Here is a 24,480-nt window from a genome sequence, read left to right as displayed (position 1 = left end):
ACGATGTCAGCATCACACATGAACACATCCAATGTACAGGACTGTTGTAAGGATTACAGTAAGATTAACATACTGGAAGGCCTTTGAATACCTTTAGAATGCTTCATAAGCACTTAGTTTTCTTATTAGGCACAAAGCAATTATGAAAGTGCTATATACGTTATAAATGGAAATAGTTAACAAGGCAGTATTTCTGAGGGTGTCCAGGCAACAATCCTCTTTTGACAGCAGCCATACTGGAGCAGGAGGAGCTGCTGAGGCCCTAAATAAGCTAAGCTCCTTTAGTTATTTAAATAGTAATGTAGAAATCTAAAAACAAATTCAAGCAGTGCTTGGACCAGTGTGGTTTAATCATGAGCTGAACATACAGTGAACCACCCTCAGTGAATCCAGTAAGAGCCAGCGGCTTGCATCAACTCCAGAATTCTCATTTTATCCCTAGCAGCGTGCTTTCCATCTCATTAACCATTTTTAAGATGACAGAGGTCTCTGTATTTAAGCCTAAATTAATAGAGCCAATGTCTTCAGATTTCAGTGCAGAAAAGAAAAAGGAAAAAGAAGAACAGCCTTCAAAATTACCTTTCAATATACAGGGGATCGTTTTAAATTTAGATCATTTTCTCATTTTGCATGGGTAATCTCCAAAGCTTCACACCACAGACAATTCAATTCAGCATGTATATTAAGGGCAAATTTCCATTTCTTGCTAAAGCTAATAACCTTGTCCGCTCTGTAGGCAGCTTCAGTGTTAGTATTTCCAATGAGGGCAGCTCAGATGTATGCTACTATCAGTCATGTCTGCAAATGTGTGCATCTGAAGCTGTTTTTAAGAAGGGAAAACCATATGCTGGCAGGCAGCCAGCCACTTTTCTAGAGTTTGCTAAAGCAAAACACTGCAGCACCGAGTCCTTGACAGACAGAAGGTCCACCTACAGCTGAGTAGTTGCTTGCCCTGGCAGCACAAAATTGCCACTGAGGAAAGTATCTCAACAGTCAGTACTTTTTTCTTGCGCCTAAAGGAAGACCTGGCGATAATGTCATTGCAATTCCTCATCTTTTAAAGACTGGGGGAACTGGTGACAATAACTTCCTTCCCTAGAAGCATTGGAGCTGCTCCTCTGGACTCTTAAAAATTTTCTTTGCTAATAATGCTCTGCTGATCTTTATATCAGTTAGTGAGGCTTGAGGATGTGGACAAGGTGCTTGGATCAGTCAGGTCAACCACTTGTGTTTTGGATGCTTGCTCTTCTTGGCTGACAAAAGCTAACAGGGAGGGAACAGCTGGCTGAGCCAGGGAGGCAATTAATGCCTGTCTATGAGAGGGGATGGTCTCTGGCTGCTTGAAGGAGGCAGTGATAAAACCACTCCTCAAGAAACCCTCCCTGGATTCAAAAAATCCAAGTAACTACCAGCCAGTTGCTAATCTTCCCTTCTTGGGCAAGCTTCTTGAGCAGGTGGTTATGGACCAGATCCAGGTACCCTTGGAGGAAACTGATTTTCAAGATCCATTTCAATTGGGGTTTAGGACCAGTTTTAGCATAGAAACTGCTTTGGTTGCCCTGCATAATGACCTCTATCAGGAGAGAGACAGGGGAAATGTGTCCCTCCATGGCCTCTCAGCTGCTTTCGATACCTTCAACCATGGTATCCTTCTGGAGCAGCTGTCCAAGTGGGAGGTGGATGGCTCTGCTCTGTGGTGGTTCCAGTCCTACTTGTGTGGGCGTTCCCAGAGGGTGATGCTTGGGGAGTGCTCTTCGGCCCCAAGGAACCTGCAAGGTGGGTTTCTCAGGGTTCAATTTTATCCCCTGTGCTGTTTAACACCTACATGAAACTGCTGAGTGGGGTCATCTGGAGTTTTGGAGTACGATGTCAGTAATATGCTGATAACACACAGCTCTCTGTCTCATCTACAGGTGAGGCAGTGGATGTGGTGGACCTTTGTCTTGCCCCAGTAATGGACTGAACGAGAGCCAACAAACTGAAGCTCAGTCCCGATAAGACTGAGGCACTGTTAGTGGGCGGTTCACTTCCTCTGAACGTGCCCCTCTCTTGTATTTAAACAGGCCAGACTCCCTGTCAAACACTGGCATGGAACATAACATGCAGAAGGAACTCCACTAGATGTTTCCACACAGTAAGAGCTTCACAAAAGGATTTGCCCAACTGTGACATCCTTTTTTGTGTATAGTTGTTTTAATAAAAAGCTTTTAAACCAAAACATAACAAATACAAAAGGAATGTACAAAATAACTCAATACCAAAACAATACAACCATAATTTAATATTATGCCAAAAGAAGTTGTGCTGCGGATAAAGATATCCACTTAAATAAGACACCAAACAGATTTTCATTTAAGATGCAAATAGGATTTGCCACCTGCAATCTTATTTTGGCAGCAGACACTGCATAAGAAACAACTTGGCATGTAAATATTTAGATTGCTTTAAGTAGCTGTTCAGTTTGTTGCTTTACAGATAAAAAGTGATCCAGTCCAATATTGGATTCAAGAACTAATTCCTGATCTTCACAGAAAGTATGCTGCTGCCAACAAAATGCAAGGATCAGACACAATCCTTTTTAAAACAACAATTTTGTACCATAGTCAACATGCTTTTAAATTTCAGGTATTTCAAGCATCTGTATCAAGGCAAGATATGAGATGAAGGGGAAGAGCATGGGAAATTAGCATCAAAGGACAAAGGAACGAAACAATAAATGAATTCACTGGTCCAGTTTTCCCTACCTGTTGGGGAGGAAGCTTTCTAGCCAATATTCTAAACAAGCAGCGTCTCATGTGGCAAGATGGGCCTACTTTCATGTGGCAAATATAGCGTGCAAGCCAGGCACTTTAACAGGTGAAAACCATTCCCACAACACTCTATAACAGCACCACCTTCTGCTGTGCCAGTTAAGGGGCTGAAGGCAGAAAGCCAAGGCCCTCAGTACAGACCAGGTGATGCAAGTTGCTCCCATCCACCTTTGGTCTGTCAACTGCTCTTTTCCAACACATGCAGTGCATGCTGGGACTTGGGAGCAGGGAGGAATACCTGATCGGTGCCTCTACCATCCATCAGAGGATGGGAGAGCAGTAGCGTGTGATCAGTGGACTAAGGTGACTTGGCTAGTCTCCTAAATGTTCCTGGTAAATTAGAGTATTAAAAGCCTGGTGCCTCCTTCCCAAAGCCCAGGAAGCTTCTGCCCAGCTTAGGGGAGGAGGCGTGATGCTCACATGTGCAACACATCGCCCTCACATGCCAGTGCCTCTGGCCCTAACTGTTCCCTACAAAAAAATTCACGCCACGCCACTGTGGGATAGGATCCCAGAAGAGGCTAAGGAACATCCATCCACTGAAAGGATGGTAACAGAAACCGTATCTGTGAAGGAAAGGGGGAAATAGATGCCTGGTGGCACCGGGTAGCAGCCTAATGACAAGACTCAATCAGAGGAAAACATGCTTCCGAAGCCCAGCGCCAGCATATGCCAAATCACTGCCACCATGTCTCAGCCAGTTCCCTTTTACAGAGGAGGAATTGTGAGGAAAAGAGCCATGACCATTCCTTCCCAACATCTCTTATTAGCTGCCACACAAGTGCCAATTGATTTCGGATTGCCAGGAGATTATCTACATGAGGAGATGCTCAACAAGCCTTTTCCACAGAAGCAATTAAGATGGAATGCTGTTGCCTTGGCCCGATTAATTTCTTCTAACCTGAAACCACACTGAATAAATTAACAAAAATAGGATTGGGTGTGGTGTGTGGAGAGCAGGCAAGCCCTGGAACAGCAACACATTCCAGTTCCCTGGCTGTGACCCAGAGGAAATCCTTCAGAGACTCACTCTCAATTCCAAACATGTTAGGCAAACCTGTGAGTTTAGAATTCACAAGCAGAGAATCAAGCAGCAGCAGCACCAGCACCGTTGAGGCACTTCTCTGCCCCATTCAAGTTCAATTCTGCCTCTCTGGTGGCAAAGCCACTTCTCCCACTACAATTGATGCCTGCAGAAAGTTTAACAATTCCACAGTAAATAAATGCCTCCTCAATCACACATTTGCTTCTCCTGATAAGACATGGATTAATAATCCAGGAAGCTGCAATTAAGCTCAGTTTCAAAAGACGTCAAGGCAGGATCGTGGTTTGTTTCTGCGTAACAAGTCAAGATTCCTACCCAGCCCTAAACCAAGGTTTGCAGTTGACTTTTGGACCTTGGCTTATTAGCTATCAACAAATCACAATCCTGAATTCATACATCACAGGAAGCCAAACTTAACTGCTCACAGGAGGAGGAGCAAAGTCAGAGTGATTGAGCACCATGTCCCCCACTAAACCAGATTCACACTAAACCACAATAAACCAGAAGGCTGCACATTTTTGTCTACTGATCAGTTTAATTGATTAAAAAAACCCCAGATTTTTAAAAATGCCTGGCAGATGACTGTTTTTAAAAGAAAAAAAATAGTACATATATTTACAAATCTCCCCCAACTACGGTTTTATTTATAACTAGCAGCCTTGTAGTCAGCATTGCTCAGGAATCCTAAGACACATCCCCTGTTAGGGTGTGAAACCTAAGACGCTGGCAAGTTAGCAATGTCATGTGACTTTAAGTAGTCAAGCTCGTTAAGTTGTTAAGTTGCTCAGTATATAAAGAGTGTTTGTTTTCTCTGCCTGTGGGGCGTGAAGCAAAAATGTCTGAAAGCTCTGGTGGTGTTTCTGTTATCTTTCTGCAATAAACCTGTCTTTGGAAAGACAGGCTTCCCTGTGTCGTTATTTCTTTGCTGCTGAGACTCTGAAGCTTGTACTGCAACAAGAATCTCTGCACTGGACTTAATTAATGCTCTGCAAAGAGAACTGTTGCTGGTTGCGCAGCGGAAGCGTTTACTGGACCAGAACACAGACTCTCTTAGGTTATGGATCCCTCTATGTTTCTACAGCTGTATTGTGTGCAGAGAAAGTGAAAGCAGCTTTCGGATGAGAGAAGACCAGCTTGGTCGTAAATCCAGCTCTTAAAGGAACTGAGAGGCTGCAGAAAGTTGAGCGAGCTGCGTAAGTGAAGATTTACAGCTTCATTAGCTGCAAAAGGCTAGCTTGACCTCCCGTTGTGTTTTTGTTTTGTTAATAAAAACAGAGGACGGTGGTAGGTTGCTAGTGAAGAGACGGAGGGAAAGTTTAAAAGGCTTCAGAGGAGGCTGGAGGCGTCTGAAAAGTGAGTAAAACAAATCCCAAGGGGAAAGAGAAGCAAGGGCACACAGAGGGAGTAGCAGCAGACCCCAAGAATGGCAGTGGAAAATTTCCAGGTTCCCTTTACAAAGTTGAACTCTGCTAATTACGTGCAGTGGTCTAAGAGGGCTCAAGTCTGGCTGGAAGCCAAAGAAGTGTGAGCTGACTATGTCCAGAGGCGAAAGCCGTTTGTGGCTGTTGCAGCAGATGCCACAGCTGAGCAACAGGCTGCTGCACATGCTCAGAACAGGGAACATGATAAAATGGACACTAAAGCTAGATGCATGTTGATGGTATCGATAGACGATTCCCAATTACCTCATGTGGAAAATTTAAGGTCTGCATTTGAAATTTGGGAAGCTCTTAGGCGAATTCACCATAGAGCCACGCCCGGAGAGAAGGTGAACATTATACGTGCTTTGTATGAGTTGAAACTGAAGCCAGGGGATAGTGTGGTTGAACACACGTCACAGATGACTGAGTACTTCAACCGACTGTCATCTCTGGGTGTGAATTTTCCTGAAAATATTAAAGTTTATACTCTGCTTAGCAGCCTGCATGCAGGGTTTGAAAACTTAGTACTAACTTTACAAGTTTTGCCAGAGGACCAGCTGAATATGAATTATGTGACTGGTAGATTGTGTGAGCAAGAATATCAACATTATTGAAAACGTATTGATAATTCAAATACCCCAAGGGTTGGATGTTCAGATAATTCCCAGTGTGGGGGAACTAGCAGGCAGAGCTGTAAGGAAGCCTCAAAAGTGTCTGCTATGGCCAGCAAGTCATGTTTTCGATGTGGCAGCAGGTTTCATTTGATAGCAAAGTGTCCAGAAAAGCAACAGGAATTTCAACAGTCCAAGGCCAGCTTCCGGAGCTACAGGGGAAGACGATGTGAGAACTACAAGAATCAACGATCCAGAGGGGGAGCAGGTGCTGATAAGGGACTATCTGCAATGGCAGCACAACAGAGTCCTAAAAGGAGCCAACAAACCTTGAAGTGGATAATTGACAGTGGAGCAAGTCACAGTTTAATTCCAGCGACATCTAGTGGCAGCTTGATGAACTGCAAGACATTGCCAGTTGCAAAAACTGTGACTATAGCAGACAATAATAAACGAGAAATGAACCTTAAAGGCACAATTTATGTTAATTGTTTGCAAACTAACCTTCCTGTTTTTGTTCTTCCAGGAATGAAGAATGGACTTTTGAGTGTGTCATGCCTGGTAAAAAGTGGTTTTAAGGTTGAGTTTGAAAATGATGTGTGCACCATTTCGAAACAGGGGAAGGAGCTAGTTAAAATTCCCTGTGAGGATGGGCTTTTTGTTTTGGATGAAGAACAGTTAGCAGCAGGTAGATGTTCAACAGGTGAAGCGCAAGCTAAGTGTGTAAATAAGGCTCCTCATACAGGTTGTGCACATCTACTACACAGAAGGTTAGCTCATATATGCTTTAAGTATGTAAGCAAGATGCCAGATTTAGCTGAGGAGTGTAACATTAAACCCTGTCCAAATTTTCTGGATTGTTGTGCTTGTAAACATGCTAAGGTTAAGACATGTAACTATACTAGATCTGATAGAGTAAGCAAGAAACCCTTTGAACTTGTGCACACAGACGTGTGTGGCCCTATGCCAGTCAAATCGCTTGGAGGTGCGAGATTTATGCAAATTTTGGTGGATGATTTTTCTGAAAGAAAAATCACAAGCAGCTTCCATCCTGATGGAGTGGATTGAAGAAGTCGAATGTAAATTTGACACCAGGGTACGTAAAATACAATCCGATCGTGGTGGGGAATATGTGAACCACACGCTGGAGACGTGGTTAAAAAGGAAAGGTATAGTTCATAGACTTACCAATCCCTATTCACCACAGGAGAATGCAGTTGCCGAAAGAAAATTTCGAACATTACAGGAAGCCATTGCTGCTTTGCTGTTTGATTCTGGACTTCCACAGCGTTTTTGGGCTGAGGCTGCACTGTATGCGAATTATACTTTTAACAGAGTGTACAATAGCACAGTAGGCAACACTCCTTACTTCATGCTATTTGGGAAAAAACCAAAAATTGATCATCTAAGAGTTTTTGGATGTCGTGCTTATGTGCTGGTGCCTAGGGCACAACGTAGGAAAGGTGATCCTAGATCTAAAGAAATGGTTTTATGTGGTTATCAAGCCAACACAAAAAGTTGGAGATTTGTGAATGTAGAAGGCAATCAAACGAAAATCACAATCAGCAGAAGTGCGGAATTTTGTGAACAGGATGGTTGGAATAAAATTCATGGAAATCCTGACATACTATTTGATGTGGTGAACAGTAACAATGAAACTCAGGCCCCAGGGCAGGTATTAGTTCCAGAACAGGCTGAGGAATTTGAGTCTGAGGATGAGGATGAGAAATCGTCTAGTTCACCCAAGTCTGTAAAGTCAGAATCTTCTAGCTCTACACAAGTCTGTAAAGTCAGAATCTTCTAGCTCTAAAAGTTCACCTGTACAGCAAGAGAGACCTGTAAAGTCAGAATCTTCTAGCTCTAAAAGTTCACCTGTACAGCAAGAGAGTGTAAAGTCGGAATCAGAAAGTTCTTCAACTACTAGTGACAAACAGGGGACGACTAGTGATTCTGGGTCAGAGGGGGAAACTGAAGGAACATCACAGGAACTGTTAAGGCGTTCCAAGCGTACCAACAAAGGTAAACCTCCTGAAAGGTACCAAGCTATTAGTGTTTGGGCTGGTTTGGCAAATTGCGAACCTGAAAGTTTTGAGGAGGTTGAGCAATTACCCCAGGAGGAGGCCAGTAGGTGGCGTGAGGCCATGCAAAAAGAGTTGAATTCTATGAAAGAACTGGGTGTGTTTTCCATCACCAAACTGCCAGAAGGTACCAAGGCAATAAGTTGTAGGTGGGTGTACAGGATAAAGACAACAGCGATGGGGAAACCAGAGTACAAAGCAAGGCTTGTAGCTCGAGGTTTTACGCAAAGAAAGGGGTTACATTATTCCGAAGTCTATGCACCCACTACAAGGAGTGAAACCCTACGGGCACTATTAGCAGTTGCTGCTCAGAAAGGGTTCAAAGTGAATCAATTTGATGTCTCTACAGCTTATCTTCATTCAGACTTGGCTGAAGAGCTCTATATGGAGCTACCGCCAGGATTGAAAGTTGGTAAATCAAATCAGATATGGAAACTACATACAGTGGTGCCTCGCAAGACGAAATTAATTCGTTCCGCAAGTCTCTTCGTCTTGCGAGTTTTTCGTCTTGCGATGCACGGTTTTCCATAGGAATGCATTGAAAATCAATTAATGTGTTCCTATGGAAACCGCCTTCCCCCGACCTCTTCTGGCGGGCGGCATTTTAAAATCGCCCGGGACAGCGGAGGACTTCTCCGCTGTCCGGGGCGATTTAAAAGCCCCTGGGAAGGCAGGCAGGGGGGACAAAGGCTTTCCCGCCCCGCCGCCGGGCTTCGGGACATCGTTCTGAAGCCGGGCGGCGGGGGGAGGCTTTCCCGCCCGGCCGCCCGGCTTCGGGACATCGTTCCGATGCCGGGCGGCGGGGGGAGGCGTTCCTGCCCCACCGCCCGGCATCGGAACGATGCCCCGAAGCCGGGCGGCTGGGGGAGGCGTTCCTGCCCCACCGCCCGGCATCTGGACGATGCCCCGAAGCCGGGCGGCTGGGGGAGGCGTTCCTGCCCCACCGCCCGGCATCGGGACGATGCCCCGAAGCCGGGCGGCTGGGGGAGGCGTTCCTGCCCCACCGCCCGGCATCGGGACGATGCCCCGAAGCCGGGCGGCTGGGGGAGGCGTTCCTGCCCCACCGCCCGGCATCGGGACGATGCCCCGAAGCCGGGCGGCTGGGGGAGGCGTTCCTGCCCCACCGCCCGGCATCGGGACGATGCCCCGAAGCCGGGCGGCTGGGGGAGGCGTTCCTGCCCCACCGCCCGGCATCGGGACGATGCCCCGAAGCCGGGCGGCTGGGGTAGGCGTTCCCGCCCCACCGCCCGGCATCGGGACGATGCCCTGAAGCCGGGAGGCTGGGGGAGGCGTTCCCGCCCCACCGCCCGGCATCGGGACGATGCCCGGAAGCCGGGCGGCTGGGGGAGGCGTTCCCGCCCGGCCGCCCGGCATCGGGACGATGCCCCGAAGCCGGGCGGCGGGGGGAGGCTTTCCCGCCCGGCCGCCCGGCATCGGGACGATGCCCTGAAGCCGGGCGGCGGGGGGAGGCTTTCCCGCCCGGCCGCCCGGCATCGGGACGATGCCCCGAAGCCGGGCGGCTGGGGGAGGCGTTCCTGCCCCACCGCCCGGCATCGGGACGATGCCCCGAAGCCGGGCGGTGGGGGGAGGCTTTCCCGCCCGGCCGCCCGGCTTCGGGACATCGTTCCGATGCCGGGCGGCGGGGGGAGGCGTTCCTGCCCCACCGCCCGGCATCGGGACGATGCCCCGAAGCCGGGCGGCGGGGGGAGGCTTCAAAAGCCGTCCGGGGGCTTTTAAATCGCCCCGGACAGTCCCGGGGCGATTTAAAAGCCCCCGGTTAGGCAGGCAGGGGGGGCAAAAGTCTTTGCCCCCCCTGCCTGCCTTCAAAAGCCGTCCGGGATAGCGGGAAGCGCTTCCCTGCTATCCCGGACCGCTTTTAAAATGCTGGCGGTGGGGAGCAAAGCCTTTCGCCCCCGCCGGCCTTCCTGGACCTCTTCTGAAGTCCGGAGGGGGGGGGAAGGCTTTGCTCCCCACCGCCAGCATTTAAAAAAAGGTCCCCGAGATTTCCCTATGGGCTTTCATCTTGCGATGCAAGCCCATAGGGAAAATCGTCTAGCGAAGCGTCGCAAAAACTGAAAAACCCTTTCGTCTTGCGGGTTTTTCGTCTTGCGAGGCATTCGTCTTGCGGGGCACCACTGTAAATCTATTTATGGACTCAAGCAATCTGCTCATAATTGGAATGAGTGTTTGAATGACGTTTTGGTAGGCATTGGTTTTAGCAGGAGCAAGGCTGACAATTGCTTATATTTCAGAGGTTCAGGAGATGCTCAAGAATCTTTGCTTGTTTATGTAGATGACCTGATTTATACTTCAAAGACACAAGAACAAGTAAAAAAACTAGCCAAAGAGTTAAATAAACACTTCAAAGTTAAGAATCTTGGTGATGTGAAGGTCTATCTTGGTGTTCAGATAGATAGGACCAAAAATGGCAGTTTTCTACTGAATCAAAAAGGCAAGTGTCAGAGCTGCCTCTAGGTCCCAGCTCACAGAGGACCAATAACGTACAAAGTCTTTATTGAAGATTAGTTTCCATTTCCAAACCGCAGCGTGCAACTCCACGTCTAGAACTTAGACCGGCGAAGCTCCATCTGAGTCTCCGCCCCCTGTACACCAGTTTAAGACTCTAGCCTTACTCCACCTCTTCCGTTGCTCTTTCCTCCTCTGGGTCCTTCTGCCCCCTGGGGTTTCCTCCTTTCTGGACACTTCTGACGCTGACCCCCCTGATTCTTGCCCCTCCTTTCGGCGGGCTTTAGGTCCTGGCTCCCCATCCAGGCTATCTGCTGTGCCGCTCGCCTGTACATTTGAACTTGGCGCGCGCGCCCAGCCGGCAACCTTCCTCTCGACCGTTTCCCCGCTCTCCGATGGAGGCGTGGTCAATCCTGACTCATCTCCTCTCGCTGGTGGTGGGAACACTGGTCCCGATGCCTGGGACTCCTCCCCCCCACTGCGCTCTGGTGGGGAAGCTGGTCCTGATTTCCAACTGCTGCTCTGGGAGTCCCCGCTGGCCCCTTCCTTCTGGGGTCTCCCCCTTGGCACCCCCCCTTGCCCTGGCCATTGGCGCTCCCTTCTGCGAGTCTTCCGATTCGCTGGACAGACTCCAGGAATCCCTCGGGCCACTGTCACCCCCTACACTGCCCTCGGATTCCTCCCCCTCGCTCTCCATTTCCTCCCTCCTGTGCCTCTGCTCCTGAGCCCCTGACAGCAAGATATTGCAAATGTTGAAAAAGTTTGGCATGACGGAGTGTGCAGGTGTTAGAACACCAATGGAAATGGGTTTTGTAAAAGACAATGAGTTCAAGGATAGTGCTGAATTCAAGCGTGCTGAAATCTTTCAGTCAGCACTGGGAAGCTTACTTCATCTTTCGCAATGGAGTAGACCTGATATTGCTTACGCTGTTAACTTACTCAGCAGAGAAGCTTCAAAACCTAGTGTAAATGCATGGAAAGGAATTCAAAGAGTGTTGAGATATTTACAATACACCAAAGATTTTTGCCTTGAATTATCTTCTGAAGGACAAGCACACATTACTTCTTAGGCAGATAGTGATTGGGCAAATTTAAAGGATAGAAAATCAGTGTCTGGCTGTGTAATAAAATTTGGAAACTCTCTGATTGGGTGGAGATCCAAGAAACAGAACCTGATTGCTTTGTCGTCAACAGAAGCTGAGTTCTGTGCCTTATCTGAGTTATGTAGAGATCTAGAATTTTACAAATGCTTGGCACAAGAGATGTATGAAAAGGCCATCACTCCAATCACTGTATGGGGTGATAATCAACCGTGTCTTAAGTTAGCACAAAATGGGCAGTTTAAAGGTCGTACAAAACATTTGGATATCCGCTTTCAAAATGTTTGTCAAACGTAAAAGCAGGAATTGTTAAATTAAATTACTGTCCCAGTCATGAAAATCAAGCTGATGGTTTTACAAAACCGCTTGGGTTTCAGCGGCATGAAAACTTTTGAAGAAATGGGTCTGAAGTAATTTTGTTTTTGTATTGCCAGCGAGAGGGGGTGTTAGGGTGTGAAACCTAAGACGCTGACAAGTTAGCAATGTCATGTGACTTTAAGTAGTCAAGCTCGTTAAGTTGCTCAGTATATAAAGAGTGTTTGTTTTCTCTGCCTGTGGGGCGTGAAGCAAAAATGTCTGAAAGCTCCGGAGGTGTTTCTGTTATCTTTCTGCAATAAACCTGTCTTTGGAAAGACAGGCTTCCCTGTGTCGTTATTTCTTTGCTGCTGAGACTCTGAAGCTTGTACTGCAACAAGAATCTCTGCACTGGACTTAATTAATGCTCTGCAAAGAGAACTGTTGCTGGTTGCGCAGCGGAAGCGTTTACTGGACCAGAACACAGACTCTCTTATCCCCCACCCCCCAAAAACTATATAGTTTTGAAACCAGTGAGTAAAATCAGGGCAGTTTGAAAAGGTTCAGTCCACCATCTTGATTCAAAATGGCATCAAACTGTATTCATAGGCAAAAAAAAAAAAGAAGAAAAAAAGCTCATGAATCTCGAGAACCATCTAGGCAAAATGTGGTCATGATATCATAAGAGATGTCCAAATGCTCTGTGAACAAACAACTCTTCCCAAATACATAGTCAATTAACCAATTGTAGCTGCATAAATTTGCATGTACTGAGTTATCTTTAACTGAGCAATAGCTCCAATTCCTAGGCTTTATTAGCACCTTGATATGAATGCCAATCTGAGACTTTTTGTTACAAGGCCAAACCAAGACACCTGATTCACACAAAGCTAAGCCAGGTTTTATAAAGTTGTGCTTTATTAAGCTATGGGCTGTTGGTGTGTGTGAACCCTGCCCTGCAGATTAAATGTGATTTATTTCCTAACAGTTATTGGCTTAAAAACCTTCGCAACAAAAGGTGCATGCTTGAGCTGCAATCCTAGGCACAGGGTAAGAAAGCCACTCTGCACACAGAAGTACAGTGAGGGGGATCAAATACTTTCCCCCCTCACTGTATAGAAATGAAATAAATCTTGGGGGGGGGATGGCACCTAGACATTCTGTTGTGGCGACCGTAACATAGTTTTATAGTGCCATTTGGCAATTACCTTATAAATCTGAGTTTCTTACCCTGCAGGATGTGTCCCTCAGCTGCTCTTTAGTCTAATATCACGTTTTTCTCTGAGTGGCAAATGTATTTCATTCACACGTTTTCAGGTGCCACCATCCTACCTGCCCAGCCGGTGTAGCCAGTGCAGTCCCTGGGGTCCGCAGACTTCAGGCCCCTTTCCATCTGCTGCAGAAGCTCCCTGATCTTATTGTTCAGGTGCTGAGTGAACTCAGGAGTCAGCTGTGAGTGTTAAGAGAAATACTGTTGTTATGTCTCAGCAGACACAGTGTGGCTTATCAAGTTGCAGCAAAACAGCATAGCGGGATAAGTGCTTTAAAGCGCTCAGCACTTTTTAAAGAAAACTGGATCTCTTTCAGCAACCTCGAGAAAATAAAGAGCTTATTACTCAGGCAGCAATAATTAGAGAGAGACCGAGAAAAGCCCTACTCACGATCACTCCATACCTAAACTCATTCACTTGGGAGTAAAGCCCCACTGATTTCAATGAAGCTTTTGTCCAAATAACTATGATTAAGAACCCAGACATAAATATTGAAAGCCATATTCTCTCCCCCAACGGTAACCTGCTTATCCATGCCTTTATTACCTTTAGGCTATAGCACTGCTGTGCTATACCCTCAGGGAACCCTCTAGCCTACTCAAATTCTAAACAGTAGATTCTGCTAGTTGACTGCAGTTTGACAAAAAAGTATGGGAATGGTACATTACAATGTTGTTTGACGGTCTGCGCTGACTCGCCACATATCTACTGCAAGTTAAGTTGCTGTGTGGGACATTGTGGGATACAGCAGTGTTTGCTGTCGTAAGCATAGTCAAGGGTGCCAGGGGGCGTCAGCCAAGCCCTATGCCAAGTCCACTGCATTATCCCTAATCAGGATATGTGCCTCCCCTGCACACTTTCAATGTTCACTGTAGCAAAAAATGACGTCTCTGTGCTGCTGTGTCTAATGGTTCTGATACTCAGGGCCCTGGAAAGTGATTGCTACACCGCAAAACTTTGAAAGACAAGAACCGCATGTATGGTGGCGTTTACATGCCAAGTAAGCAATGGCCAAGGTTCTGTGGCTCCTTCCTTCACTGCTTAGGATCACTGGAATCTCCAACTTCCAGGAAACAGCAATGATGGAGTTTCCACACTGCTGAACTTAACACAGAAAGGAACTCCTGAAAGATTAGTCGCTACAGCCAAACTAGATATGATGGGGCAGTTTGTTCCTTTTTCTTTTTCCACATATAAAGCTGGGAGTGGGAGGGCTCTACTTTATACTGGTGGAAGAGGATGGCTGATCTTTCTCCCACATGGCTCCCAGTTTGGTTCAGTTCTGGCACTGGAGGCAGGGAGTGCTTGAAGTGATGGGAGTTGGAGGAGGCATGGCAGGGGAGAATTCATCTCCACTCACCCACACGTAGTTTTTGAGACAAGGATCCCCCTGTTTTATAAGAGCAGATATGTGGTGAAACACAGCCGACCCATCACATCCATATCACAATTTTTTGAACACCTGTACTCAGTTATTCTGCTTTTAATCATACTTTCTGAAAATGTGCTAAGTAATGATTTCACTTTTGAATAAGCCAAGCATTAATCAAGATATTATTATTATTCTTTTGCTGTAGTTTGTCGAGCTGCAGAAGTTTACTACTCGAACCATAACATTTTGTTTATTCCTTTTCGCTTTAACAAAATATAAATAAATTCTGACTTTGCAGAATTTTACAGAATGACTTTGCAGGCCATGGTAAAACTCCTTAAGAACAATCTGTCCCAATGGAGTGATCCTCTCAGCCCTTCCCCACTGAAGCATCTATGTATCTGTTGCCAAAGGCGAAAGTGAAGTGGTGTCAATTAAATAATACTGATGAGAAATTTGAAGATTGGATGGGTCACTGCTGTAGCTCCTGCCTGCTAGAGACCCGAGCTAACAGTTCCAAAAATCTTTGGCGAGTCCATTCAGTTTAACACTCCCCGCCCCGCACCCCAAGCACTAAACTTATGATGCAACCACTGAGCAGTCTCAGCAAGTCCTGCATAATGCCATCAGTTGGAAGGCGTTACTGACACAGGAGAAAGTATGCACTATGTTTGTGTGTGCGTGTTTGAACAGGACTTTTATTAGGGATCATATGCAGGTAACCTGTAAGGAGCCTCAAATTCAGCTAGTATGGATTTCAAATTAATGGCTGGTCCATGGACAAAAGGCCTAAAAATAAACGCTTGCATTACATTGCATTTTTTGCAATAATCCTGATAATATCATAATATAGAGTAGACTACCTCACTGTTGTGACAACAGAATGTCCTAAAAGTTATTATCTTGAGAGATATGATATTAAAAAGGAAGAAGTGCCTATCTGAACAGCAGAGCAATGCTGTAAAAACAAATATATTATTCTCTTTACATTCGGATTCATGAGAATCACAGGCACTCAGCACAGCACATTTTTTCCCCAAGTGAAGTTATAAACATTCACTACCCTGGCCAAAAATCCTATGGCATTTTTTTTCCTCTATGGGAAATTTGAAGTGGTGATGCAGAGCGTCACGCCCAGGGGCAGTGACGGAACAATTACAATTTCTAGCTTATTGGACAAGTTCTCATGCCACACCCTTCTCTGAAGGTAATTCATTCTTTTCATCTTAGCTTTTCAGCAGTTGTAGTAAAATGGAAACCATGTTCCTAATCTCAAATTCATTAAGGAATAAGCAATATATGTAGGCAGGCCTCTTTATTCTCAAGATTAATGCTTAGTGTGAAGCTGATGACCTTTCCACTGAACTTGTATGGTGGCTTGTTCTAAAACCGGCTTGGCTTAGATCAGGCTTCCTCAACCTCGGCCTCGGCCAGATGTTTTGAGACTACAGTTCCCAGCATCCCTGACCACTGGTGCTGCTAGCTAGGGGTCATGGGAGTTGTAGGCCAAAAAACATTTGGAGGTTGAGGAAGCCTGGCTTAGATAAAGGGGCTTTGAACACTTCACTGGGAAACCAGAACTTTCCCTTTGACTCCTCATTTTCGTTGTAAGCAAACACGTGCACACATACAGGTTAGCACAATAGTTGAAACCCACCACTCCTAGTCTTTATTAATTTCACCTCTTTAGAACTATTAAAGCACACCATTTCTCTGATCCAGGAGCCAAGGCTAAGATTTAGCTTCATTAGTCAAAGAGGTCTTTTGAGCTTAACTCGTGCATCTGACAGAGCCTTTCTTCTTGACGTGCAAAACCTCCTAGCAGCTTGAAAACTCTTGCCTGCCAGTCCCTAAGGGACACACATTTTCCCCTCACTAGTGGATCTGTAATGGAGTGATCAGCACCGGTACTTTTGAGAGAGGAACCGAATGGTGGTGGTGGACAGGCAGGGCCAGCTCAAGACATGATGGCACCTGAGGAAAACCAGAAAATGGCACCCCTTTCCAGCGACAAGGAAGAAGAGGGGAGTGAAAATCTACCCTGGGAACGAGGGTGGAGGGAGACAAGCAGCTCCTCCTATTCGCCAGGAGGCCAGCATGGCGGATGCTCAGAAGAGCCAGCCTCCAAGGTGCCAGGGCGGCAGCCGCAGCACCAGCAGGCATTCCCGGGAGGCTGGATCTGCTGCCCCCGTGGGTCCTGCCGCCTGAGGCAGTCACCTCATCTTGCCTCACGCGTGGGTCGGCCCTGAGGACAGGGCAGATGGTTCTGGAAGGTAAAGTAACAGGTTTCCATTTCTAGTTAGAAACCAAGCACCTTGTGACTCTGTTGATGAAACAAAAAGTGAGGTGGTTAGAAATTACTATCTGAGGCGGCGGTATTCAAAATAAGACAACAACAGAGGCTTCAGGATTAGATCAGGTCGATTATTTCTAATCCTGAATCGAAGTGTTGCAAATAGCCCAGTGGGCACCGCGTTGGGCAAGATCCTCCTGCACTGCAGGGGCTGGACTAGAGCAGTGTTTCCCAACCTTGGGTCTCCAGCTGTTTTTGGACTACAGTTCCCATCATCCCTGACCATTGGTCTTGCTAGCTAGGGATGATGGGAGTTGTAGTCCAAAAACAGCTGGAGACCCAAGGTTGGGAAACACTGGACTAGACGCAGTGTTTCCCAACCTTGGGTCTCCAGCTGCTGTTGGACTACAATTCCCATCATCCCTGACCATTGGTCTTGCTAGCTAGGGATGATGGGAGTTGTAGTCCAAAAACAGCTGGAGACCCAAGGTTGGGAAACACTAGAGGACCCTTGGGGTCCCTTCCAACTTTACCGTCCTGTGACCCTCTCAAGCATCACCCAAACCACTTCTTCCGCCTTGTCCCCCCGCCACAGATTCCTGTAAAAAGCGGAGCTTTAAAGCACCACCAAAACTCACCCTCCCCGCAGAGTCAAAGTATCCGGCGGCCAAGGATTTGTCATAGTCTGCGAAGGGATTCGGGAAGGCCCTCTGGGCCATGGTGGAAGCAGCAAACCTGCGGGAAAGAGAGAGAGAGAGAGAGAGACAAAGCCACGCACGGGCATGCACAGGTCTAGGCGCAGCGGGGAGACCACGGGGGCGGGGGCGGAGGAGCCTTGGGCCCCGCTCTGCGCAGCAGCGCTGCCACGGGAAGAAGGGGGCAAGGGGGGTCCGGAGCCCGCCCGGAGACGAGAGCCCAGCGCCCAAGCGCCTCTCCGGCCCCTTCCTGCCGCGCCGACCCGGCCTCTTAAAGCGACAGGCGCCGCGCAGACGGAAGCTGGCCGGAAGGAGCGCAGCAGGCGCGCAGCTGCTCCCCGCCCTGGCTCGGAAGCCCGAGGCCCCAGCGCAGCCCGCCAGGCGTCACCCGAGCAGGAGAGGCTCAGCCCGCTGCCCTGGGTCAAAGGCTGGGTCCTCTAAGTGGGGTGGAGTCTCCTTCCTTGGAGGTCTTGAAGCAGAGGCTTGACCGCCACGTGTCAGGAGTGCTCTGATGGGGTTTCCTGCTTGGCAGGGGGCTGGACTCGGTGGCCCTTGGGGTCTCTTGTTCCAACCCTTCTACGATTCCACGAGAGCGCTGCAGAGTACCTGCAGTCTCTTGCTCTCATAGCTTGTGAAATGCCATCCTGGGCTGAGCTCAGGGATATGGGCTGTTACTGTATTTGAATGGATTTATGCAGGTGGCACTGTGGGTTAAAGCCTCAGCGCCTAGGGCTTGCTGATCGAAAGGTCGGCGGTTCGAATCCCTGCGGCGGGGTGCGCTCCCGCTGCTCGGTCCCAGCGCCTGCCAACCTAGCAGTTCGAAAGCACCTCCGGGTGCAAGTAGATAAATAGGGACCGCTTACCAGCGGGAAGGTAAACGGCGTTTCCGTGTGCGGCTCTGGCTCACCAGAGCAGCGATGTCACGCTGGCCACGTGACCCGGAAGTGTCTTCGGACAGCGCTGGCCCCTGGCCTCTTAAGTGAGATGGGCGCACAACCCCAGAGTCTGGCAAGACTGGCCCGTACGGGCGGGGGTACCTTTACCTTTACCTATGCAGCAAGTAAAATTCCTGCTGGTAATTTTTTTCTCAAACCATGACAGTTTAACAGAAAACTAAAATAAAACCTGGTAACCAATCCAAAAGTATGGCTTTTACACACAGTTTTCTGGCAAGGGACCAGGAGGTAAAAAAAACCAAACCCCTAAAACTGGCCCGCCCCTGGTTGACTGGCAGGCCCTGTGGGCTACCTGGGGATTGCTAAGAAAATAATTCAACTGGATTTTTTTTCCATCTCAGGCCCGAAAGGTTGAAGTAGTATTTAGCTTATATTGTTTCCTCAGCACACATCAGAGATCTATCACATCTGAGGAATAGCATGCTAAGTGGAAGGAGAGCTCTTCCTTTGGCCTGGTCTGAAGCTGTATATAAAACTGAAGAAAACAGGCTGTAGGATTGTTGTTTTCTAAGAATCACTCCTTCAGTACACACAAGGAACTCAGGTAAATAAAGGCTGCCCTGTTCTTTTCTCCTTCAGGGAATATTCTACTTGCAATGGATAATTCCCATTGCCTGTATGTGTTCAGCAGTGTTTTCTCTCAGAGAAATGGGAAGGAGGGAATGGTTTCATGTGTAGATTGGTGTGACTCTGTGTACATTGGAGCCTCATGCAGTCTGACGTGTTGGCTACTGGTGTTTCATGAGCTGTAGAATTGGAGAGAATGTCTGAAAATTGATTTGGTGGTGAGGATCATTGTTTCTGTGCCCTGTGCAGCTATGTGCCACATTTTCATGATCTCTGCTCAGATAAACCACCCCATATACACTTACCTCGTGCATATATTCACAGTTTCTTACTATATTACACAGTTTCTCCCTTCGCCACTTCTCTGGAGCAAATTTCACAAAAGCTCAATTATTCTGGCAGAAATAAAAAAAGATGACTGAACCAGTTTAGGAGCACATAACTGTAGACTCTCCTTCACTGGAGGTTAGAGGTTGGCTGGCCATCTGCCATTGATGCTTTAGTTGAGATTCCTGCATTGCAGGGGGGGTGGACTAGATGACCCTCAGGGACCCTTCTTGCTCTTCAGTTCTATGATTCTATATTATTAACTAGCATCACTTTATTTTGAGCGCTGCTATTTGGATCACCCTGGTTTAGAACCTCAACTGCTGTGGCTGAGGTTAAAAATGTCCTGGGCATTTGCTCTTCTGCAGTTGTTGAGCTCAGATCACTATACTTCAGCTCTGCTGCTGATTTATACAAATAACCTTCCATGTCATGTACTTGGATTAAAGCTGGATGTGCATTATTGGTATTTTCAAAGAGATTGCATACGTACTTCCTGGAGCGGATCCAGTGTAGCTGCCTGAAATTGGGACAGCTGCCAGAACCTCGGTGCCAAGACTGCTGTGCTAGCTATTAAGGGGCACTCAAAATGATGTCTGTCAGAGGGTTCTCAGTCATGTGTGAGGTGGTAGAATCATAGAACCATAGAACTGTAGAGTTGGAAGGAACTCCAAAGGTCATCTAGTCCAACCCCCTGCAATGCGGGAATCTGAACTAGATCATACATGACAGATGGCCATCCAACCTCCATTAAAGGAGAGCACATTTATGGCACCAAGAACTGAACACAGTATTCCAGATGTGATCAGACGAAAGCAGAATAAATCAACTGATTCTGGATTGTATCCAACTAAGTTCTACTCGGAGTAAACCCATTGAAATAAATGCACCTAAGTTAGTCCAATACAGTAGTACCTCTGGTTACGAACTTAATTCATTCCAGAGGTCCGTTCTGAACTCGAAACCGTTCTTAACCTGAGGCTCGCTTTTGTAATGGGGCCTCCCGCTGCGCGTGCACCTCCGACACGCGACTTCTGCTCGCATCTCGAGGCAAAGTTTGCAAACAGGAGCATCTACTTCCGGGTTAGCGGAGCTCATAACCTGAAATGTGCGTAAGGAGTACGGTTCGTAACCTGTAGTTAAATTAGGGGAAAGACTGTAGCATCTGCTTTGCGTGTTGGAAGGTATCGAGTTTGATCCCTAGTGTTTCCAGGTGGGGCTGAGAAAAGACTCCTGCCTGAAACCCTAGACAGCCACTACCAGTTTGAGTAGAATCATAGAATCAAAGAATGGTAGAGTTGGAAGGGACCCTGAGGGTCATCTAGTCCAACCCCCTCTAATGCAGGAATCTCAACACACGGTCCCCCCATCCAATCTGAAACCATACCAAACCCTGCTTAGCTTTGCAAATGTGCTAGCAGTGGATAACAGTGGGCTAGATGGACCGTTGCTCTGGCTTGGTATAAGGCAGGTGCCAATGTTCCTAATTTCAATGACTCAGCTCCAAGTATGAGTAACTTGGAATGCAACCCTCTGTTTCAAGTGGTGGTGTATTCAGCACTGAAGCTCTTCTGAATTGTCTTGGTTCAAGCATTAGATATGGGAAAAATTGTGCCGCCTCAAGCCATTTATGCCCTACATGTCTCTTTTTTCACTCATTCCCCTTTTTATCTAATATTTCAACTCAGCTGAGTGTGATATCCAGGTATTAAGAGACAGCTGGCTCCTAGCAGTACCCAAACATTGTTGTTCTGTAAGCTGCAACCAGAATTACAAGTGACTTTCCACACGTATTTTTCAAGTATAGTACTTTTTCACAATGCCTTGTTCTGTTGCACTTGTGGGTATAACATGGCTATATGGATGGGAAAGTTAAAATTCTCTGAGCGCACTATTTCCCATCCCATTTTTAAAAATCAATCATTTTAAGAAAAGAAGAACCAATGATGTCATTATTTAACAACAATGAGTAAATACTTGCCTTTAGAGTGCCAAACACTTTAAAATGTTAAAACAAAAAAATTCCTTCCAGTAGCACCTTAATGACCAACAAAGTTAGTTCTTGGTATGAGCTTTCGTGTGCATGCACACTTCTTCAGATACCAGTCAAAACAAAAAAATTCCTTCCAGTAGCACCTTAAAGACCAACTAAGTTAGTTCTTGGTATGAACTTTCGTGTTGCAACAATGCAACAATGGTCGTGACCAGAAGGTCAGGGTTTTGTTTCTTGAAAACAATATATTTTAAAAAATAATTATTACTTCTACACAGTATTTCACAAACGTGTTTGTTTAAAAATCCCATCTAGCATTAATTGCTAGAAAACAAGAATACAGAGATAAAATGACACTCACTGGAAAGGTCAAAGTGCAGGTGTGGCAAAATGATGATAGTGGCAGGGAGTGGAGATGGCACAAAAACAGTGGAAGGAGGTGGGAGAAGAAAACAAACAGGCAATTTGGGATAGAACCCAGGGAGGTGCAGAATTCAGGAAACACCTATAAAAAGCTAAAAGGACACGAGAGAGCTAAAAGGACTAAAGAGTGCAAAGAAGGAGGTTTGGGCAGTTCTGGGTGAAAAAGCCCAATGGCACACCAGCAAAAGAGAATAAGATTATTAACAGAGCTAAAGCCTGTGGTGAGAGGGATCCCTAAATCTTTCAGAGATTAGGAATCTTCTAGGCAGACTTGGAAGTAAGAAAGTGCTCTGGGGCTTTGAGGGATCCCCTAAAAAGAACATTTGACACTTGACAATACATCACAGCACACTTCAAAAACACACCTGGTTTAAAAGACCAAAGAGTAGAGCTAGGGCATTTTATATCTGCCGGTTTTGTGCCACAATGCTGTTCTTTCACAACAGATGACAAGAACACAAGGAAAGCACAGGTGGTCAACAATTTGATGATGGCACCATATAGCTGCCCAGTAAATGGCGAGTGAACAAAGTGCAACAATTCCACACTAAATGTGTAATGTGGAAGCACCCCCACCCCTCCCCTCACACACAAAGGGAGGGAGGGAGCTATAATATATTTATCTTTTGTGAGTAACAGTACTGACTGCACCTGTGCAGTTCCAAAATTCAATACTTTCTCCAACTGTTTGGGCCCATTGTGGCTAAGGCAGAATTTCTTTTCCTATCCATTGTAAAATATGTGCATGCAAGTGATGTGGCATGTATTGCATTTAGTTGATCTCATTTAAAACCAGGTGAACTGATATCACATCATGACATGACTAACTAAAATCCATTGATTTAAGTAGAAATCAATGCCAAGTATGACATAGTTGGATATAACCCTTAATCTTCATCTTTACCAAATCTTAAACGGATCAGCTCTCTTCACATGGTACATGGGCTGGGGACTTCCGGGTTAGTGCCAAATGGCGGAGTTCCTCCGACCGGAGGAACGGGCTCCGTGGAAACTGGGTCTTCCTGCCGCGGCGAAGGTGGGGACCCGCTAGAAATCCCAGGTGGAGGAAGCCTGGGAACGTGGGGTTCGGCAAGGCACCAGGAGCGCCTCCCCTACTCGCAGGGAACCCCATTTTGGGGCTCCGGAACGAAGTGGGGTGAGCAGCGCGATGCTGCGAACTGATTGCTACTTTCACGGAGGGAAGCCGCATAGCCATTGCCGGAGAGCGCTGACTTTTTCCTGTCGACAATTGGACTCTAAACAAGTACCCGTGAGTAAAAACGGAAAATTGGATCAAGAAACATCCTAATTTGGCACAGAAGCGGGAAGGTTCAAAACAGGAAGTCCGCCCTCCGCTTTTTGTAAATAGACTGAAGCAAAAACCTTGTAAGCTAATAGCCTGGAAAGTTGTTTGTAAAGGTCGAAATTTCCTTCATCTATAACCACTAAAACCCCCTTGGAAGCAGGAGAAAAGGGGGGGGGGATTTGACTGTTTAAGCCTGCAGGAGAGGGAGTAAAAAAACCACACATGGTACAAGGGCTTTATCCTCACATACCCCAATGTAAATCCACACCCCTCCCCTTTTTTCCAAGTCTTTCTTATTTGCTTCTCAAGTATACCAAACTGGTGAAAATGCTACTTCAAATTTTCTTCTTTCTCTCCAACCCACTCACCATATGTATGGTGATCTCATAATTTTTCCCTGGACTAATTCATCCACAATCAAAATGAACCCATCTTGGTTCTCACCCTTAACCAGTAGGGATTAGCACTCCACACCTTAAAATAGATGCTGAAAGAGCAAGAGAAAAATCCAACCTTATGTTGTGGGTACAAGGGTGGTTAAACTGCATTGAGGGTCAGCCACTTTAATTCACAGTATGTTGTCACTTACCTATTTCTTGGTGTTGATGCAGCAGTAGCCAGTTGAAAAAGATCTTGGCAAAGGAGCCATTGACCACACCTAGCCAGCATGACCCAACTGCCATGGAATGCTGGCCAATTTGCTCTTCGCTTGTCGGCCTTTTCATGGAGATAGTTTCTGTTCTGTTACACCTACCCAATGGAGCCTACAAATCATAATTCTCCTTTAAAACCTCAGTTGCTATATTTTTCCAATATTTATATTTTTCAAATAGGCACGAGAGAAGATAAGAACATAAGAAGAGCCTGATTAGTCAAGTATTATGTGGCCAACCAGTTGCCTATGGGAAGCCTGAAAGCTGATGAAGATACATATTTTTTATTTTGTTTGTTATTAAACTCATTATTTTTTAATTTTGGGGAAAGTTTATTATATCTATATAATATCTAAACACTGCAAACAATAGACCAAAGTGAAAAAACACAACAGAACAAAAATAAAAGCTGAAGAACCCCAGTGAACCATTTAAAATAGAAAGTTCAGAACAGATAAAGTCAAATATTGTGCGGATATGATAGCAAAATACTAATAAACAAAAGTGGATTACTATTTTACAGTCTGAAAAATAGCTCCAGAAGAATTATTGACAAACTAAAAATGAGTCATAAGTACAGTATTATTTTTGGTGTCCAGCTACTTTACAATGATGTGTATTTTCCTAAGCAATCAAGAACATCTATTATTTCCTATACAAAGATATCTCTATATATTCCGTCAGTAAAAAGACCAACACAGCTTTCAAACTCTTTTATCTTAAAAAGACAACAATCACAATTTAAAATGATGCCAATGTTTGTAACTAATGCTATTAGCAAACAGAGAGTTGTCCCAAT

The 24,480-nt window shown here is 46.3% G+C and overlaps 1 protein-coding gene across 3 annotated transcripts in view; it reads right to left on the bottom strand.

Annotated features, from left to right (window-relative positions):
• Positions 1-23,715, bottom strand: part of LANCL1 (LanC like glutathione S-transferase 1) — a 37,424-nt gene extending 13,709 nt beyond the window's left edge. Inside the window, exons 1-2 of one of the 3 annotated variants that reach the window (XM_081898224.1) lie at positions 23,618-23,715; positions 13,158-13,275 (exon numbers count right to left, since the gene is read on the bottom strand). In XM_081898224.1, coding sequence (XP_081754350.1) covers positions 13,158-13,218 — 61 coding nt within the window. In that variant the 5' untranslated portion in view covers positions 13,219-13,275; positions 23,618-23,715. Of the gene's footprint in view, positions 1-13,157; positions 13,276-17,399; positions 17,497-23,617 lie in introns of those variants that run through there. The other 2 variants (XM_081898226.1, XM_081898225.1) reach the window with 2 other exon arrangements.
• Positions 23,716-24,480: the final 765 nt, after the last annotated feature.

This window comes from Podarcis melisellensis (assembly GCF_964234715.1).
Source record: "Podarcis melisellensis genome assembly, chromosome: 1".
Lineage (NCBI taxonomy): Eukaryota > Metazoa > Chordata > Lepidosauria > Squamata > Lacertidae > Podarcis > Podarcis melisellensis.
The sequence above is the reverse complement of the archived record's forward strand: the minus strand, read 5'-3'. Positions and strand labels throughout refer to the sequence as shown.